General features: G+C 37.4%; 1 protein-coding gene across 3 annotated transcripts in view; it reads right to left on the bottom strand.

Moving 5' to 3' along the window:
- CFAP54 (cilia and flagella associated protein 54) overlaps window positions 1–17,555 on the bottom strand; it is a 335,725-nt gene that overhangs the window by 284,562 nt on the left and 33,608 nt on the right. For all 3 annotated transcript variants that reach the window (XR_001918076.1, XM_013963991.2, XM_005680630.3), the window contains exons 9-15: window positions 13,961–14,159; window positions 11,186–11,367; window positions 10,942–11,098; window positions 9,786–9,871; window positions 8,146–8,280; window positions 6,561–6,711; window positions 2,057–2,133 (exon numbers count right to left, since the gene is read on the bottom strand). Coding sequence is in view for 2 of the 3 variants with exons in the window: in XM_013963991.2 (XP_013819445.2) it covers window positions 2,057–2,133; window positions 6,561–6,711; window positions 8,146–8,280; window positions 9,786–9,871; window positions 10,942–11,098; window positions 11,186–11,367; window positions 13,961–14,159 (987 nt within the window). In the remaining variant the exon portion in view is untranslated. The remainder of the gene's footprint in view (window positions 1–2,056; window positions 2,134–6,560; window positions 6,712–8,145; window positions 8,281–9,785; window positions 9,872–10,941; window positions 11,099–11,185; window positions 11,368–13,960; window positions 14,160–17,555) is intronic.

Raw genomic sequence — 17,555 nt, 5'->3', positions numbered from 1 at the left:
ATAGAAAGCCCAGAGATAAATCCACACACCTATGGACACCTTATCTTTGACAAAGGAGGCAAGAATATACAATGGATTAAAGACAATCTCTTTAACAAGTGGTGCTGGGAAAACTGGTCAACCACTTGTAAAAGAATGAAACTAGAACACTTTCTAACACCATTCACAAAAATAAACTCAAAATGGATTAAAGATCTAAATGTAAGACCAGAAACTATAAAACTCCTAGAGGAGAACATAGGCAAAACACTCTCCGACGTAAATCACAGCACGATCTTCTATGATCCACCTCCCAGAATACTGGAAATAAAAGGAAAAATAAACAAATGGTGTCTAATTAAAATTAAAAGCTCTGCACAACAAAGGAAACTCTAAGCAAGGTGAAAAGAGAGCCTTCGGAATGCGAGAAAATAATAGCAAATGAAGCAACTGACAAACAACTAATCTCAAAAATATACAAGCAACTTATGCAGCTCAATTCCAGAAAAATAAATGACCCAATCAAACAATGGGCCAAAGAACTAAATAGACATTTCTCCAAAGAAGACATACTGATGGCTAAAAACACATGAAAAGATGCTCAACATCACTCATTATCAGAGAAATGCAATTCAAGACCACAATAAAGTACCATTTCACACCAGTCAGAATGGCTGCTATCCAAAAGTCTACAAGCAATAAATGCTGGAGAGAGTGTGGAGAAAAGGAAACCCTCTTACGCTGTTGGTGGGAATGCAAACTAGTACAGCCACTATGGAGAACAGTGTGGAGATTCCTTAAAAAATTGCAAATAGAACTGCTTTATGACCCAGCAATCCCACTGCTGGGCATACACACCAAGGAAACCAGAATTGAAAGAGACACATGTACCCTAATGCTCATCGCAGCACTGTTTATAATAGCCAGGACATGGAAGCAACCTAGATGCCCATCAGTAGATGAATGGATAAGAAAGCTGTGGTACATATACATAATGGAGTATTACTCAGCCATTAAAAAGAATACATTTGAATCAGTTCTCATGAGGTGGATGAAACTGGAGCCAATTATACAGAGTGAAGTAAGCCAGAAAGAAAAACAGCAATACAGTATACTAACACATATATATGGAGTTTAGAGGGATGGTAGTGATGGCCCTGTGTGTGGGACGGCAAGGGAGACACAGATGTAAAGAGCAGACTTTTGGAATCTGTGGGATAGGGAGAGGGTGGGATGATTTGGGAGGGTGGCATTGAAACATGTATACTATCATGTAAGAGACGAATCGCTAGTCTAGGTTCGATACAGGATACGGGATGCTTGGGGCTGGTGCACTGGGATGACCCAGACAGATGATATGGGGAGGGAGGTGGGAGGGGGTTCAGGGTTGGGAACTCATGTGCACCTGTGGTAGATTCATGTTAATGTATGGCAAAACCAATACAGTATTGTAAAGTAAAAAAAAAATTTAAATAATTAAAAAAGAAAGAAAAGTATATTTTATACAAGTAGTCTGAAGACCACTCTTTTTTTAAATCAATGGACAGCATAGCATAGTTGCTAAATGCCCGAACTTTGAAGGAAACACTCTAACTTCAAATCCACTTAGCTGTGCAACCTTGATCCAATAGAATGTAGTAGTAAAAATGATCACTGTGACTATACAAATCAACCTCACAAACACAGCACTAAGATAAAAAGTGAGCTACTTTTTTAAATGTTGTAACTCATGGACTCATAAAGCAGGTAAGTGCTAAGTAGGACGTCCTTGCTCTGTGAGTCTATGAAATACAACATTCAAAATATCAATAGTAATATAACTATAACTCCTTCTAAGACCCTTTATCTAGCTTATTTTTGAAGCTGATTGGATTTTTTTCTCAAGTAAAAACAAAAGGTAGAAAAATATTCTTACAGTTCTCAATGTATATAGAAACCATAATTTCTCAGATATTAAATACTCAAAATTACCATTATACATTTACAGATATAATAGTATTTTTAAAAGTTTAATTTTAAAACATTTAAAATTAAATGTTTTTAACTGTACTTTCTAAAATATTTTGCAGTACCTTACCTTTATTATTGGAAGAATATCTATGCTCCCTTTTGGAGCCCCAAAGGTTTCACTAGTCCCTTTCTTTAAAGATACATCTGAAAAACAGAGAGAAAGAGAGGAAGGAAGGAAAGAGGAAGAAAGAAGGGAGGGAGGGAGGAAAGGAAGCAGGGGAAAGAAGGAGGGAGTTCAGGGAAAAGAGAATAAAGGAGAGGAAAAATAGGAAGAGGAGAAGGAGTGAGTAGGAGAGAAAGAAATGGAGAGAAAAAGGACCAAAGGAAATAAAAGGATGAAAGAAAAAACTGGGAATTAACAGTGAATCAAAATCATAAAAAAATTATGCTAGATTAGTTATCTTTTTAATTATTCATGAGTTTAGAAATGATTCAACACTTAGAAGTTGCATACCAAATTATTTCTTTCAGCTAGTTATATTTTGTCTTTATAAAATTAAGAGCATTTTGTAATACAACAAACCAATTCAAAAATCTTGATTATCAGCAAGGTAATATTACGGTAAAGAGATTGTCTTTCTGTATATTCTATGGAAAATCCATTGAAAAGCATTCATAAAATAACAGTAAATTTAGACAAATGTCAGAGAAGTCTGGCTTTAATTAAAGGAATACAAACAATAAAAATGTATATGACAATGCTAATTTCCCGGTCTAAAACTTTTTCAGTAATTCCAATCAAACAATGAATTATTTAATAGACTAATATTAATAAACGTCTTGAAGCAGATTATCATAATTAACTTAGAAAGAATGACTTGTACTTTGTGTTTTACATGCCAATAAGATGATGAGAGCAACATTGTTGGAAAAATTAAAATTTACAAATCTAAATGGGGACAACTGCTCAGGACATAAATGTAGATGTTTTCAAATTTACAAAAGGATCATGCTCTAATACTGATTAGTTCTTTAGAAATCAAATATTTTAACAAAGGATCAGTATAATCAGTTGTATGAAGCCCATCCATAATTAAAGAATATAAAATACAATAAAACATTAGTCTCCCCAAAGTAAACAAAACAATAAATTTAATAAGAATAGACATTTTTTTCTAAAAGTAATCATTAGACTTTTTGGTTCTAGTAACAGATATTCTGGAAACATTCCCCTGGCTGGAAAAGCTGGAAAAGTACAGGGTTGTTTTTGTTTTTTTTCTGCAAGTTAAGAAAATAATGAAAATATCAGTACAGAGCCAGTATCTTGGAAAGAGAGTGTCCTCTCGATCTTGGGAAGCGAGCCCAGGGCCTAGAGGATGTCCCTTGAGCTACTTTTCCCTCCGAAGATTTTTGTCAGTCCTGGAAAGGTAAGCTGAGAAGCTGAATGGTGCTTTGACAGCCTTGAGGAGCTAAAGCAACAGAGATTGGTATCCAGGGCCCACCAAGGGTGAAAAGCCAGAAGGGGCTACATCCTAGGAGTCAGAGTAACTGAAAATAGACTGAATAAAGAGCATCTTTTGCTTCCCTGGTGGCTCAGACGGTAAAGCATCTGCCTGCAATGTGGGAGACCCAGGTTCAATCCCTGGGTTGGGAAGATCCTCTGGAAAAGGAAATGACAACCCACTCCAGTATTCTTGCCTGGAAAATCTCATGGATGGAGCCTGGTAGGCTACAGCCCATGGGGTCGCAAAGAGTTGGACACAGCTGAGCAACTTCACTTCACTTCACTTCAGCTTTAAATTATCTTAATATCTCAAAGTGGATTAATGGGAACCTGAAGTTGCAGTGCCTTCATGTATCTGGCAAAAGCAAACATTAATCTTCCCTGGAAGAACAGATCATCTAAGGCTTCAAGTTACTTTTATAAAATATTAGTAGCAAATATAGTGTCTACCACAAGATTAAAAATAACCAGATTAACCAAATAGCTTAAGAAATCAACAGAATACCTACGGATGAGATGACAGAAGTTAGAAGCCCCTTCTGGCTTCCCTCTACCCCTACTCCAGTAGCCTTCAACCAATGACAGATAAAGGTCAGACAAACACCCCAGCCTCCCAGCTCTTTAAGGCACATTCTATACAGTCTTCTGGAAGCCCCTTGTGGGACTAAGCCCTATACCCACAACAGCAGCCTTCTCATGAACTTCCAGTACCCTCTACTGGCTTCCTTTCCTTCTGTCCCGCTTCACCCCACCACCCTGCTTCCCTGGATAGCAGTCCAAATAAATTGCTACACTCAGCTCTTTGTCTCAGAATCTGCTTCTGGGGAAACCAATCCAGGAAAAAGGTCAAGGTGACAACACCTGAACTCGCTGGTAAATCTTTGTATCATAACAAGTGAGACAATCAGGCATTACATACTTCCTGACTCAATGCAATAGGGAGTATGCATGAAGTAGGCTTGCCAAGAAAAATAAGATTGACAAGAAAACTTTTTGAAAATGTATCACCTGAATATACCAACCTGATAGATCTAACTACCAGGCCGAGAAAAAAGTTAACACCATAAGGACTCAAATAGCCAAGTCCAGCATGTGGCAAATCTTGCAGGGAGACGATTCAGTTTCTTCAGGAGTAAGGACAGGAGGACTATAGGTTACAGAGAGAGATTTAAGGGACATGATGGAAAATAAAATGTATGGGCTCAACTGGATCCTGATTGAAACAAACCAACTTAAGAGATTTTAATACTATCAGGGGCATAGGAACGTTTGCTAATTTCGTAAGGTATGATGTATTAATAGCATTGTGGTTGTGTAAAAAGAAAAGCAACCTTCTGTTAGATAGACCAACACACACACACATGTATATGTATATGCTGAGGTATTTGTTGGTGAATGACATGCTGTCTGCCTTAAAACTCTCCAGGAAAAAAAGAAAGTGTTGCCAAGAGAGAATAAATAAGGTTGGCAAAATGTTCATAATTACTGGTACTGGATGATGAGTACTCAGTGACTTATTTCATGTCTCTATTTGAAATTCTACATAATAAAAATTTTAAAAAGGAAAAATGTTTTAAGGCAGGATATGTCAAAAAGTATGACTTCAAGACAGAGAAAGAGCAATATCACATGACACCACTTATATGTGGAATCTAAAAAGAAATGACACAAATGAACTTACTTACAAAAAGAAAAAGACTCAAACTTGGAAAATGCACTTATGGTTCCTGGGGCAGAGAAGGGATAGTTAGGAAGCTTGGGAAGGTCATGTACACACTGCTATATTCAAAATGGATGAGCAACAAGGACCTATTACATCATACATAGAACGCTACTCAATGTTATGTGCCAGTTTGGATGGGAGGGGGGTTTGGAGGAGAATGGATACATGTATATGCATGACTGAGTCCCTTCACTGTTCACCTAAAACTACCACAATATTGTTCATTGGCTACACCCCAATACAAAATAAAAACTATAAAGTTAGAAAAAAATAAGACTTCAAGTCATTGAAAGTATTAGTTAGCCAGAGAACTCTAACCTAGTGGTCCTCAAACTTGTAAGTGTATCAAAATCACCTGGTAAGCTAATCAAGACTAGAAAGGTCCATACTAACTGAGGTGCAATAGAACTGAGCCTTGTATTTTTAACAAGTTTCCAAGTGATACTTATATCAACCAAACTTTGAGAGCCATAGTTATCTAATTCAATCTGCAAAGCTGAGCTCAACAAATGGAGTGCCAGATTAGCGAATCTCTGGGAGAACAATTATTACAATAACTATTTTATTACTGAATCCCTCAGATGGCACACACACACCATAAGAGGGGTAAGACAGGAAAGCAGGCACCCCTGTGCTCCTCTACCTCATTTTCTGTATGTAAGTTACCTGATGACACAGACAACTCTGGGGTTCAATCACAGGCAGAAGAAAGAATGAGGAGGTCAAAGCATCCTCTGAGAGAAGGCACCTCCCAGAAGGAGAACAGAATAGTGGCAGGAAGGGATTGGAGAGGGAGAAGAGGGGAATGAGTGAGAAAGGGGGGCAAAAAGAGGAAGAAGATAAAAAGGAAAAAGAAAAGAAGAAACAGGACAAAGGAAGAAAGAAGAATTTTCAAAGGAGGGAATCAAGAGAGAAGAGACTTTAAAAGGAGACAAAAGGTAGAAGGACATGGATCCACTCATTCCAGCTCTTCCTCTGTGGCAGGCAGCATGATGGTGTCAAGAATTATGGTGACCAGAATACGTTCTCTTCCTTCAAGAAGTATACACTCTAGTAGGAAATGGAAGAGGAGGAAGTAAGATTAAAAGAAGGAGAGGAAAGAAAAAAGGAAGAATGGGGAGGGAGGGTGAGTGGTGTAGGTGGACAATGAGGGACAGAGAAGGGAAATATATGAGTGAGGAGAAGACACAAAGATTTTCATTTGCCACTGAACCAGAAAGCATATAACTTTTTAACATGAACTTGGTTGAATCTATATTACTTCTATCTTTGATAGATCATTGATGAAGCACAATACTGAAATGTCTGATTTCCATTAAAGGATGTTAAACAGTATTACAATTTGTGCTTATATATTCATATATACATATTAATAACCTCATGCCTTTTAATTCAATATCTTACCTAGAAATTTTTTAAATTTTCTTCTTGGGTTTCCTAAAGACTCCAATATTTCACTTAATCGTAACGTGATCTCTGCCACCATCACAACGTCAATGTCTTCCATCTTACAGCAGTGAATGATTTCATTTATCTGCCACAGAAGATAAATCCACTAAAAAGAGAAAATACACAGTAAAATCAAGTGAAAGTGTACTACATTGTAGAAAGAGTCACATTTTATAAAATTGAGTACTTCCTTGAAATCACCACCTTCTAATATAATGTTACACAGGTACTAGCTTCCTTGGTGACTGAGATGGTAAAGAATCCATCTGAAATGCAGGAGACCTGGGTTCGATCCCTGGGTCAGGAAGATCCCCTGGAGAAGGGAATGGCAACCTACCCCAGTTTCTTGCCTGGAGGATCCCATGGACAGAGGAATCTGGCAGGCTACAGTGCATGGGGTCACAAAGAGTTGGACATGACTGAGTGACTAACACCTTTTTATCAGTGGATCTTAATTATAAGTAATAGAAAATCAATAATCCTAATAAGATGACAGTTAATGATCACTGTTTATACATATTCATGAAGAAGAATTATTTAGCTTGTAGTCTGCATATCTATAGCTATAACAGAAAATTATCATCTGACTTTTTTATGTATCAATGAAGATTATCTGTATCCTCAAAATTGTCATTCTCTCTTCAAAAAGCAGCAGTGGCTATCACTATCAAAGTCCTCCCAAATAATGAGGGGGAAGTAGGTGTTTCAGGCTCTACACTGGGTGCCTTAGAAGCTGTTTTTCACGCCTATAATCTCAAAGCTTAGCACATAAAATTAGCCATCACACTTTGGGAGTTAAAATGGGAAAACAACATTTATGCACCTAGATCATTGTTTCATTAGAGTATATGATAAAATTACATCTATGCATCCTAATATAGCTAATCTTAGGAGGCTTCAGAATCACAGAAGACTGAGTTATCATTAAAATACTCTCTTCCAAGTTTCTAGGTTATAATATTGACCTGCTCCACTTTTTCCTTTCCATAAGAGAGCTCTTTAGTGTAAATAGAGTATTATTACAGAAAGTGAAACGCGAGGTCATTCAGTCACGTCCGGCTCTTTGCAACCCCATGGACTGTAGCCTACCAGGCTCCTCGGTCCATGGGATTTTCCAGGCATGAATACTGGAGTGGGTTGCCATTTCCTTCTCCAGCAGATCTTCCCAACCCAGGGATCAAACCCAGGTCTTCCACACTGTAGGCAGACGCTTTATTGTCTGAGCTACCAGGGAGCTAAAATGCCTTATCTATTTGTTTTCTATTATTCACTTTCTTAATGAATTTATTCAAGTTCACATAACCTTTAAACATACCATATTTATTCCTCCCTGAAAAAACTGAAACACCTCCCTGTTTCCCAAAACTAAGCTGGAGCAGAAGTACAGGGAATACACTTAAAGGAAAGGTTCCCTCATTACCACATTTAAAGAATAGTAATTATGCAGGTGGGTAAGTAGGGGAAATTTAGATTTGAAATGTGCATCACAAATGAAATTAGCAATAACAAAAAGCGTATGAAGGGAAACAAAAAGGAATACTTTATTAGTACTGATCTTCTGGGTAAACTTTGCGTAGTCATTCTTGGACACAGTGACCCGCTGCATTCCTAATTTGCATTTCTGCCACAGGAACATTATCATGTCCACAACGATTTCCTTATCCGGCTGAGCATTCTGAAAGCAAAAGTGGTAAAGTAAATCAATAAGAACAATAAGATATATAGATATGGACATATGACATTTAGTGTGTGCCAGACAACATTCTCAGAGCTTCATACATACTGCAGTGAACTGAATGGCCACTCAAAATTCCTATGTTGAATTCCTAACTCCCGAAGTGATAATATTAGGAGGTGCTCAGGTGGCTCAGATGGTAAAGAATCTTCCTGCAATACAAGAGACCCAGGTTCAATCCCTGGGTTGGGAAGATCTCCTGGAGAAGGAAATGGTGACCTACTCCAGTATTCTTGTCTGAAGAATTCCATGGACAGAAGAGCCTGGTGGGCTATAGTCCATAGGGTCTCAAAGAGTCAGACACAACCAAGCAACTAACACATACACATTGGAAAGTATAAGGATGGAGCCCTCAAAAAAAAAAAAAAAGGATGGAGCCCTCATGAATTAGAATAGTGTCTTTATAAAAGAAGCCCCAGAAAGAGAATGAGACACTCCTTTCTGTCAAGTGAGGGCACAGCAAGAGGAAAGCCATTTCTGAACCAGGAGGTAGATGATGCCTTGATGTAATTTCTCAGCCTCCAAAACCATAATAAATAAATGTTGTTTAAGCCAACCAGTGTATGGTATCTTTATTATGGAAACTCAAATGGACTAAAATATAGACCAACTCATTGAATCCTCACAACAACCTATGAAGTGAATACTGCTACAACCATCCTTACTTTATAGATGAGGCAGATTGAAGCACAAGCAAATTCTGTGGCTTTCCCTAAGATAAAATAAAATAGCAGAGGCTGGATTCAAACCTAAGCAGTCTAGCTCTATCTAGAGTAGTCTTTACTGCTCTAAGTCACTTGACTTCTCTTGGAAAGAAAAGTTCCAAATATTTTTAAGTTATGTAAGCCAATCACTTCAATTCAGATTTGGAGTGCATACTTCTTTCTTTTTAAAATCTCTGGTTTAAAATAACAAAGAAAGGGCAGGGAGTGGAGAAACTAGTAAGGGGAGAAGGAGAGTGGAGCTGGGAAAAGATAAGGAGAAGAAGAGAGACATGATGGAACTAAACAGAACGTCACACTGGATATCAACAGATGACCCAACATGAGTATATCTCCTCTTGGTTCAGTTACTTTGGCTCTTTTCAAAAGGAAAATAAAGTTGCTCATTATAGCTGAACTAGAAAGAGACTAAGTTTATGATTAAAATATATCCAACCTTGAGCTCCTTTGGGGCAGCTCTAAGACTTATTTTGTACACACGGTACCTTAGCACAGTGCTTGGGAACATAACAGAGTTCAATAAATGCTTTTTGAATTGAACTGAACTAAGACATCATGGAGAAGGCGATGGCACCCCACTCCAGTGCTCTTGTCTTATTCTAATTACTGAACAGTATAGAATTTCAGCAAGGTGAAATTACTGTGATTTTTAAATATGGCTTTAAATTACGGAGAAGAGCCTCTTTTGACACTATTACAAATTGTCCAAAATAACTTTTTCACCTGCGGAGAGTCACAGACACAGGAATACAAGGTTGTCGCCAAATGGAAAACGTCTTCTGAGTATCCACAAGACTTCACACAAGTATCTCAATTTATAAAGTACAGGAAATGAAGCAAAAAAAAAAAAAAGTTACAAAATTTCAAGTAGAAAATGCATAGAAACATAGAAATTATCCAAAAATAGCAAAAATGATATCTGGGCAAATATGTCAATAAGATTTTCAATGCTTCCATTTGAAAACTAATCTAAGTAGGCTTTAATTCAATTAAAATGGACTATTATCATTTTCATTATCTATAATCTGTATACCAACTATGTCCATAATGGAATTGAGAAGGTTTGTAATATTAAAGCATCTGTGACTGTTGAAATAAAAATAACAAAGATATCTATTCAGAAACCACTAGAAGAAAAAAAAAGCATCATTACTTGGTACAAATTATTTACCACAATTGAGCAGCCATGCAATGCCTTAAGCATGTGATAAAACATAAAACATGAGATTAAATAATTCTCTAAAAGACAGAGGCTGCAGATGTTCATTTATATACATAGTAACTCCTAAAACTGAGTTTTAGAATGGAAAACTCTGCATACTGGAAAGAGACAGGAGACCAGCAAACTTTTCCTTGCCAAAGTCAACTGATACCTCTGATTCAGTGCCCTGCTGACCTCTCATTAACAAGGCAGCAGCTAAAATAGAGCCTCATTTTTCTACCCAAAATCATGTTGCAACAGAAAAATCCAGGGACTTCCCTGGTGGTCCAGTGGTTAAAGCTCTGTGCCTCCAGCGCAGGCAGTGTGAGTTTGATCGGTAAACTAAGATTCCGCATGCCCCATACTGTGAACAACAACAACAAAATTTTAAGTAAATAAATAAAATCCAGCATCTGTACAAGGCCTAGGAACCTGCAAGATCAGGCACCCAGCTATTTCTCTGACCTCAGTTCCTACCACATTCTCAAAGACCAGCACCACCACCAGAACACTCCAGCCACATGTGCCTCCTTGCTATTCCTTCAACAACCAAGCACACTCTCACTTCAGGGCCTTTACACTTCTGCTCCCTCTACCTTGAATATTCTTTCTCTCATTTCACCTATAGAGAGCATATAAAGTCATCTTAAGTTTACAAAGAGGCAAATAAACACTCACCGTGAGCAGCAATTTTTTTTACGTAGACTTGACCTTCTTTGTAGTTGTCAAAAGGAAAAATCAAACCTTTGTTTCTCTTTACATTGATCAAAGGTTCTATCGCAACAAGAAGAATTAAATCCTTTTCCGCTTTCTTTGACTCTGGGTCATCCTGCCTCTAAGAAAAGTATATCTCATAAGTTAATTAGCACTTCAACATCATGTTAATACCATAAAAACAAAGCAATTGTTTTGCATGTATTACCTGGAGAAAATCAATGAGCTGCCCAGCTGCAGATTCAAATAAACTCCATTCCTCATACATAAAAGCTAATTTTATAAATTTCACGGCAGCATTCACAGAAATAAGATTCTTCCTTTTTATAATAAGTTCTAGAAGATGTGCTTTTGGAAAATCAAGTATCCCATCTGCACCAATATTTGACACTGGAAAAGAAAAGAGAGGGGTCATTCATGCAAAGAAACGTTTACTAAACATTAAATATCAGACATTGCCAGGCACTTGGGAAACAATGAGGGAAAAAAGCAAACACAACTCCTGCCTTCACAGAGCTCACACTCTGGCGGGGAAAACACGAAATCGCAATGGGCAAGGACTTCTCTGGTGGTCCAGTGGTTAAGATTCTGTGCGTCCAGTGATAGATACACAGGGTTTATTGTACATTCTACTTTTGGTTGTGTTTGGAAATTGTCATAATAAAGTTTTTTAAAAGAAAAAAAAAAAATCTCTGTGCCTCTACTTCAGGGGGCTCAGGTTTGATCCCTGGTCTGGGAACTAAGATCCCACACACTGCACAGCAGCCAAAAACACACTGAATAAATAAAACATAATTTAAAAATTCAATTCCTGGATCAGGAAGATACCCTGCAGAAGGGGTAGGCTACCCACTCCAGTATTCTTAGACTTCCCTTTTGGCTCAGATGGTAAAGAATCCACCTGCAATGCAGGAGACCTGGGTTCAATTCCTGGGTTGGGAAGATCCCCTGGAGAAGGGAAAGGCTACCCACTCCAGTATTCTGGCCTGGAGAATTCCATGGACTCTATAGCCCACGGGGTCACTAAGAGTCAGACACAACTGAGTGGCTTTCACTTTCTTTCAATATAAAAATAAAATATAAAATCAATAAAAATGTTTTTTAATAAATTTTTTAAAAACCTAGTAGGCAAACACAGGATGCTCTGGGGACAAATAAGAAGGGCCTCAAACCTAGGTGTGGGGTAGGAGGTTCGGTCAGGAAAGACCACCCAGAGGAAGGAATGTGGAATCTCAAAAATAGAGAATTAGCAAGAGTTAACTAGCAAAATACACAGTGAGATATACAGACTAGGAGCTCAGAAAAGAGACCTAAAATAGGGACATAGCTTCAGAGTCATCACATAGGCACTGTAAGTGGATCAGCTGTGAGCAATGGAAGGCTGCCAAAAATAGAAGAGCAAAGACCCCCAACAAGTAAGAGAAGGGCAGGTGGGAAAAAAGGCTGCAAAGGAGAGTATTTAAAGAGAAAGAAGGTGTCAACAACAACAACTACAGAAAGCAAAGGGAGGAAAAGCACTGACTTTCAACTGAACAATAAGGAAGTTGTCCACGACATTCTCTGTCCATGACAGCAGACTGCCAAGTATAAGTAGGAGGGGAAGAATATGGGACAGTGAACATAGCCAATTCCTTCAACAAATCTGTCTCTAACAAGAGGAAGAAATTCGGGGAGGAAGTTGGATAGGGATGAAGGGGCAATTTGCAGAGATATGGTCCAAAGACCTCAAGGGGAGGAGGAAGAACATCCCTTCCATTTCAGTGAGAGACAGTGGAAAGGAAAGGTACAGATGAAGGTAAATTTTCAGGTGTGGGTGAGGCAAGTCAAAAGAATTCTCCTTTTATCTTCCTTGTGAAGAAAAGATGAGACCGAACTGCAGTACAGAGGCTCCTTGCCCTCAGACAGGCACACACATGCACACATATGCACATCTTTAAGCTCACTTAGAAGATGACAGGGCTTCCCAGGTGGTGCTAGTGGTAAAGAATCCACCTGCCAATGCAGGAGACAGAGGAGACGTGGGTTCGATCCCTGGGTAAGGAAGATCAGAAGACAGCAAGGCAACCCACTCCAGTATTCTTGCCTGGAGAATCCCACAGACAGAGGAACCTGGCGGGTTACAGTGCTTGGGGTGCAAAGAGTCAGACAGGTCTGGAGCAACTTAGCACATACAGAAGGTGATGATGATGTCATAAACTATTCTATGAAAATTTGAAAATATAGACAAAATCAAAGTAGTATTTACCAAACAAGATTTTTTTAAAGAAAATGAAATTCTAAATAATTTTATATCTATAGAAGAAATGGAATCCATAGCTAAAAACATTTCCATAGAGAAAATTCCAGGTCCAAATGCCTTCACCAGCAAATTCAAACTTTCAGAAAGAAATAACACCAATCTGACAAAAACTCTTCCAGATAATAGAAAAAGAGGGCAGAAAGCTCAACTTTTGTTTGAGGCCAACATGACCTTGAGAGGAAAATCCAAAAAGGATTTTGTAAAAAAAAGAAATCTCATTAACAGAAACATTAGCCACTAGGAAGAAAACCAAGAAATATATCAAAAGAAAAATTTTCACCTCCAGATTAAGATTATTCCAAAAATACGCAGTGAATACAGAGTGGTTAAAGATTATATAAGTAATCACTGTAACTCAGAAAAAAGTTCATCCATTTGATGAACTCAATAAATCTCAAAAAAAAAAAAAACAGAAAAAGGTTTTAATAAAACTCAACAACTATTCAGAATTAAAAGCTCTTAGCAAACCAAAAATACAAAATAAAACAGAAGTAATATTGTAACAAATTCAATCAAGACTTTAAAAATGTTCTACATCAAAAAAAGAAATCTTCAAGGAAAAAAAGGTCAATAAATTGGTATTGGTTTCTTACGTGTCAAATATCATGCTAAAATTTTTGTTATGTTCTACCACAAAATAGTATTTTTATTTTTTACAAAATGCTATTTTAATAACTTATTTACTTATTAAAAGTTCTTTTCCTGCCATAAATAGTTCTGAGACAACATCACGAACTTCTACTTCATCTGTCAAAACAGGTCCAGTCTGTAGTATTCGCCGACTTGAGTCAGAGAGAGCTTCCAAGACAGCCAGAAACCGGGAGGCAGTGCTGTCAAACAACTCTTCCAACAGCTTTTCTGTGACCGTACGCGGCCATGGCATCTGGAAAAAAAAAAAATACAGCCCAGTTGTTTAAAGTTCTACAATGTCTGATGGCATAAGGCAAAGATGAGTAAGGTGCACTTTATTAATGCTAACAGAGAGAGTGGTTGGCCTGTCGATGAGACAGCCGCTTCTAGGATTTCCGTTTTTGAGGTGTCACTCCAGGATTTTATTAAAGTTTATGTTGTGCTACCATTACATCAAAGACTTTGCTTTTTCTTTATATGTTTGTGTTTCCAAGACAGCCTACAAAGGCCCTTTATTAATAAACAACAGCATTGGTCTCCACATGCTTTGAGGTGACTTAATTACAGCCCTGAGGAAACTGATACTCAAACTCGAGTTGCCTAAGAATCTCTCAGGAGAGCTTTTTAGATTCGCCAATCAAATCTCCAGAGAGTCAGTGAGTCTGGGTGGAGCATTTTTAGAAACCGGGTAGAAATTCTAATGAAGAAGGTCCCCAAACTCAGGTTGGAAATAATATTTTACAGCATAAGTAACGGGTCTTACGGCAGCTAACTGTAAAGAAGAGTTGACCAACTGGATACAAAGAAGCAGGTGCCACTCACAGCCCCATGGGAATCTCCCGTCACTCTACTTTGTGTCGGCCTGAAGGGATTTCACTCCTGGCAGATGGCCTACCTACACACTTCATTCTTCTCTCTGACTAATGACCTGTTCTCTGTACTTAGATTACCAGGAAATAAGAAAGATAGGTTTAGTTGGCTTTTCTAGAATCCATGTCTAGTTAGCAGGCATCCACATTTCCCATGATTTCTTTGCTTCATTCATCTTCCTGAGGCAAAGTGAGGAAGACAAAAAAGCAAAAGCAGAAATAAAGCTGCTTTGGACTATTTTTCTCCAAACACCAACTTCCCTGCTTAATAGAGTCTATATGTTTTCAACCCTTAGGTTGACTGATAAGTTTAAAAAAAAAAAAAAAAACCTTAGCAAATAGACTCATCTGTACCATTTTTCCAGAAGGGGTGGGTGGAATGAATTGGGAAATTAGGATTGACATACATACACTACTACCATGAGACTCCAATACTTTGCCACCTGATGTGAAGAACTGACTCATTAGAAAAGACCCTGAAGCTGGGAAAGATTGAAGGCAAGAGAAGGGGATGACAGAGGATGAGATGGTTGGATGGCATCACTGACTTGATGAACATGAGTTTGAGCAAGCTCCAGCAGTTGGTGATGGACAGGGAAGCCTGGCATGCTATAGTCCATGGGGTTGCAAAGAGTCAGATATGACTGAGTGACTGATCTGAACCATGTGTGAAATAGCTAGTGGGAAACTGCTATATAATACTGGGAGCTCAGCCCGGTGCTCTGTGATGACCTAGAGGGGTGGGATGGGGGTGGGGTGGGAGAGAGATCCAAGAGGGAGATTATATATATATACATATAGCTGATTCACTTTGTTGTACAGCAGAAATTGATGCAACATTGTAAAGTGATTTTACTCCAATTAAGAAAAAAAAACTCAATAAAACTTAACTTCAGGCCTCTTGCTTTACAAACAGAGGTCAGGGTTTCTTCTAAGATATTTGCTATAGGTTAAAACAGAGGTTTAAAAATTTATAGTTAACATAATAAACTTCCTAATAATTAGAAGTATTCAAAATGAAATGGTAAATCTCAGATAGATTACAGTGAAATTTGTTTTTTAAACTATTGTAGAGAAACTACAAAAAGTGAACTAGAATATTTATCAGATCTATAGATGAATAACAAGCAAATGATTTTAAAATTTAAATATGTAAAAGATCTATAAAAAGATTTAAAGCTAATATAATAAAAATACACTGAATTGTCAAACATGATAAACAAAATATTAATGTCTATAAAAAGAATGAGCCCATTCAAATATAATTCAAAAATTAAAATCTCTAGTAGATAAATGGTCAAAGACTGTGAAAGATAATTCACCTAAAAAGAAAATATAAAGAGTAAACACAAATGTAAGGGAAAGCTGGATCAAAACAATAAAGTTAAAACAAGCCATTTATGAGAACTTAATTATTTTAAAAATTAAGAAATAATATCAAAATGATAATGGTGAAATTGGCACATGCAGGTTGTCACCTTGGAGAACTCATTTCAGAAATTCAATCTGGTAATACACATCAAGAGAAATAAGAGTGTTTGTAACTTTACTCAAATTCTATGCCTTAAATTTTATCCACAGGAAACAAAAGAAGGAAAAAATAATATACTTGAAGATGTTGACTACATCAATATTTATAAGAGCCAAAGATTAGAAAACAACTAAAATACTACTAATAAAAAGTACTGGACAAATCTGGTACATGTACTGTTTAGGGTGAAAAGTGAAAGTCACTCAGACATTTCTGACTGTTTGCGACCCTGTGGATTATACAGTCCATGGAATTCTCCAGGTCAGAATACTGGAGTGGGTAGCCTTTCCCTTCTCCAGGGAATCTTCCCAACCCAGGAACTGAACCAGGGTCACCTGCATTGCAGGCGGATTCTTTACCAACTGAGCTATGCCTAGGGTATACTAGACATCTTTTAAAATGTCAGGATGGATGAGAAGCTGAATGATACAACCCATGCAGTAAGTTCCAATCCTGAATACCATGGCTCCCGTGAGATCTATGCCATGAGACTTACTGTGTTAATTTCTCAACATAATACACCCACCCTGTTCAAGCTCAATGTCACTGTCTCACTGTGTGCCAAAAGTATTTGCTTACTTCTGCCTCCAAACTACTATCATGATCTTGTCCTTTACCTAGAATGTTTTTTCCTGTTCTCCCTGTCCAGTCAAATCCTGCTTATTATTTTAAAGTCACTCAAAAAAGACAGAAAAGTGACTTCATCTTTTCTATTAATATGTGCCACCACTCTTGGACCACAGTAGGCCTTTGATACATGGTTACTAAATGAATGAATGAAAAATGAATAACAGTAACAGCTAATACTACTAAGGAGCTACCATTTGCCAGGAACATTCTAGGGGCATTACATGTAACTCATTTAATCACCACCATTATTTCCTTCTTAATTCTTATCACAGGCTTTACTTATTTATTATGTAATTTCTCCACTAGAATGTAACCTCTACATATTTTGTTCACAGAGAAGTTGCTTTAAAATATTTATTGAATGAATCACTAAATGGTCAATCATCAGAAGTCTGAATTAATAGTCCTACGAAACAATCCTTTGAGTCAAATGATTTACTGCAAGTTAACAATTGACCTACAAACTCAGAAATTTTTTATAAAATAGATTTAATGCATATTGAAATCACTTTCTTTTGTAGAAACATAATAAAATGATTTCATAAGCATAAACCAGAACATTCTGCAAAATATGACCCCTGCTCTCTAACAAACACTATAGCATTGCTACTTAATGATA

The sequence above is a fragment of the Capra hircus genome, chromosome 5 (genome assembly GCF_001704415.2).
Source record: "Capra hircus breed San Clemente chromosome 5, ASM170441v1, whole genome shotgun sequence".
NCBI classification, from domain to species: Eukaryota; Metazoa; Chordata; class Mammalia; order Artiodactyla; family Bovidae; genus Capra; species Capra hircus.
This window is presented reverse-complemented; position numbering and strand designations above follow the sequence as displayed.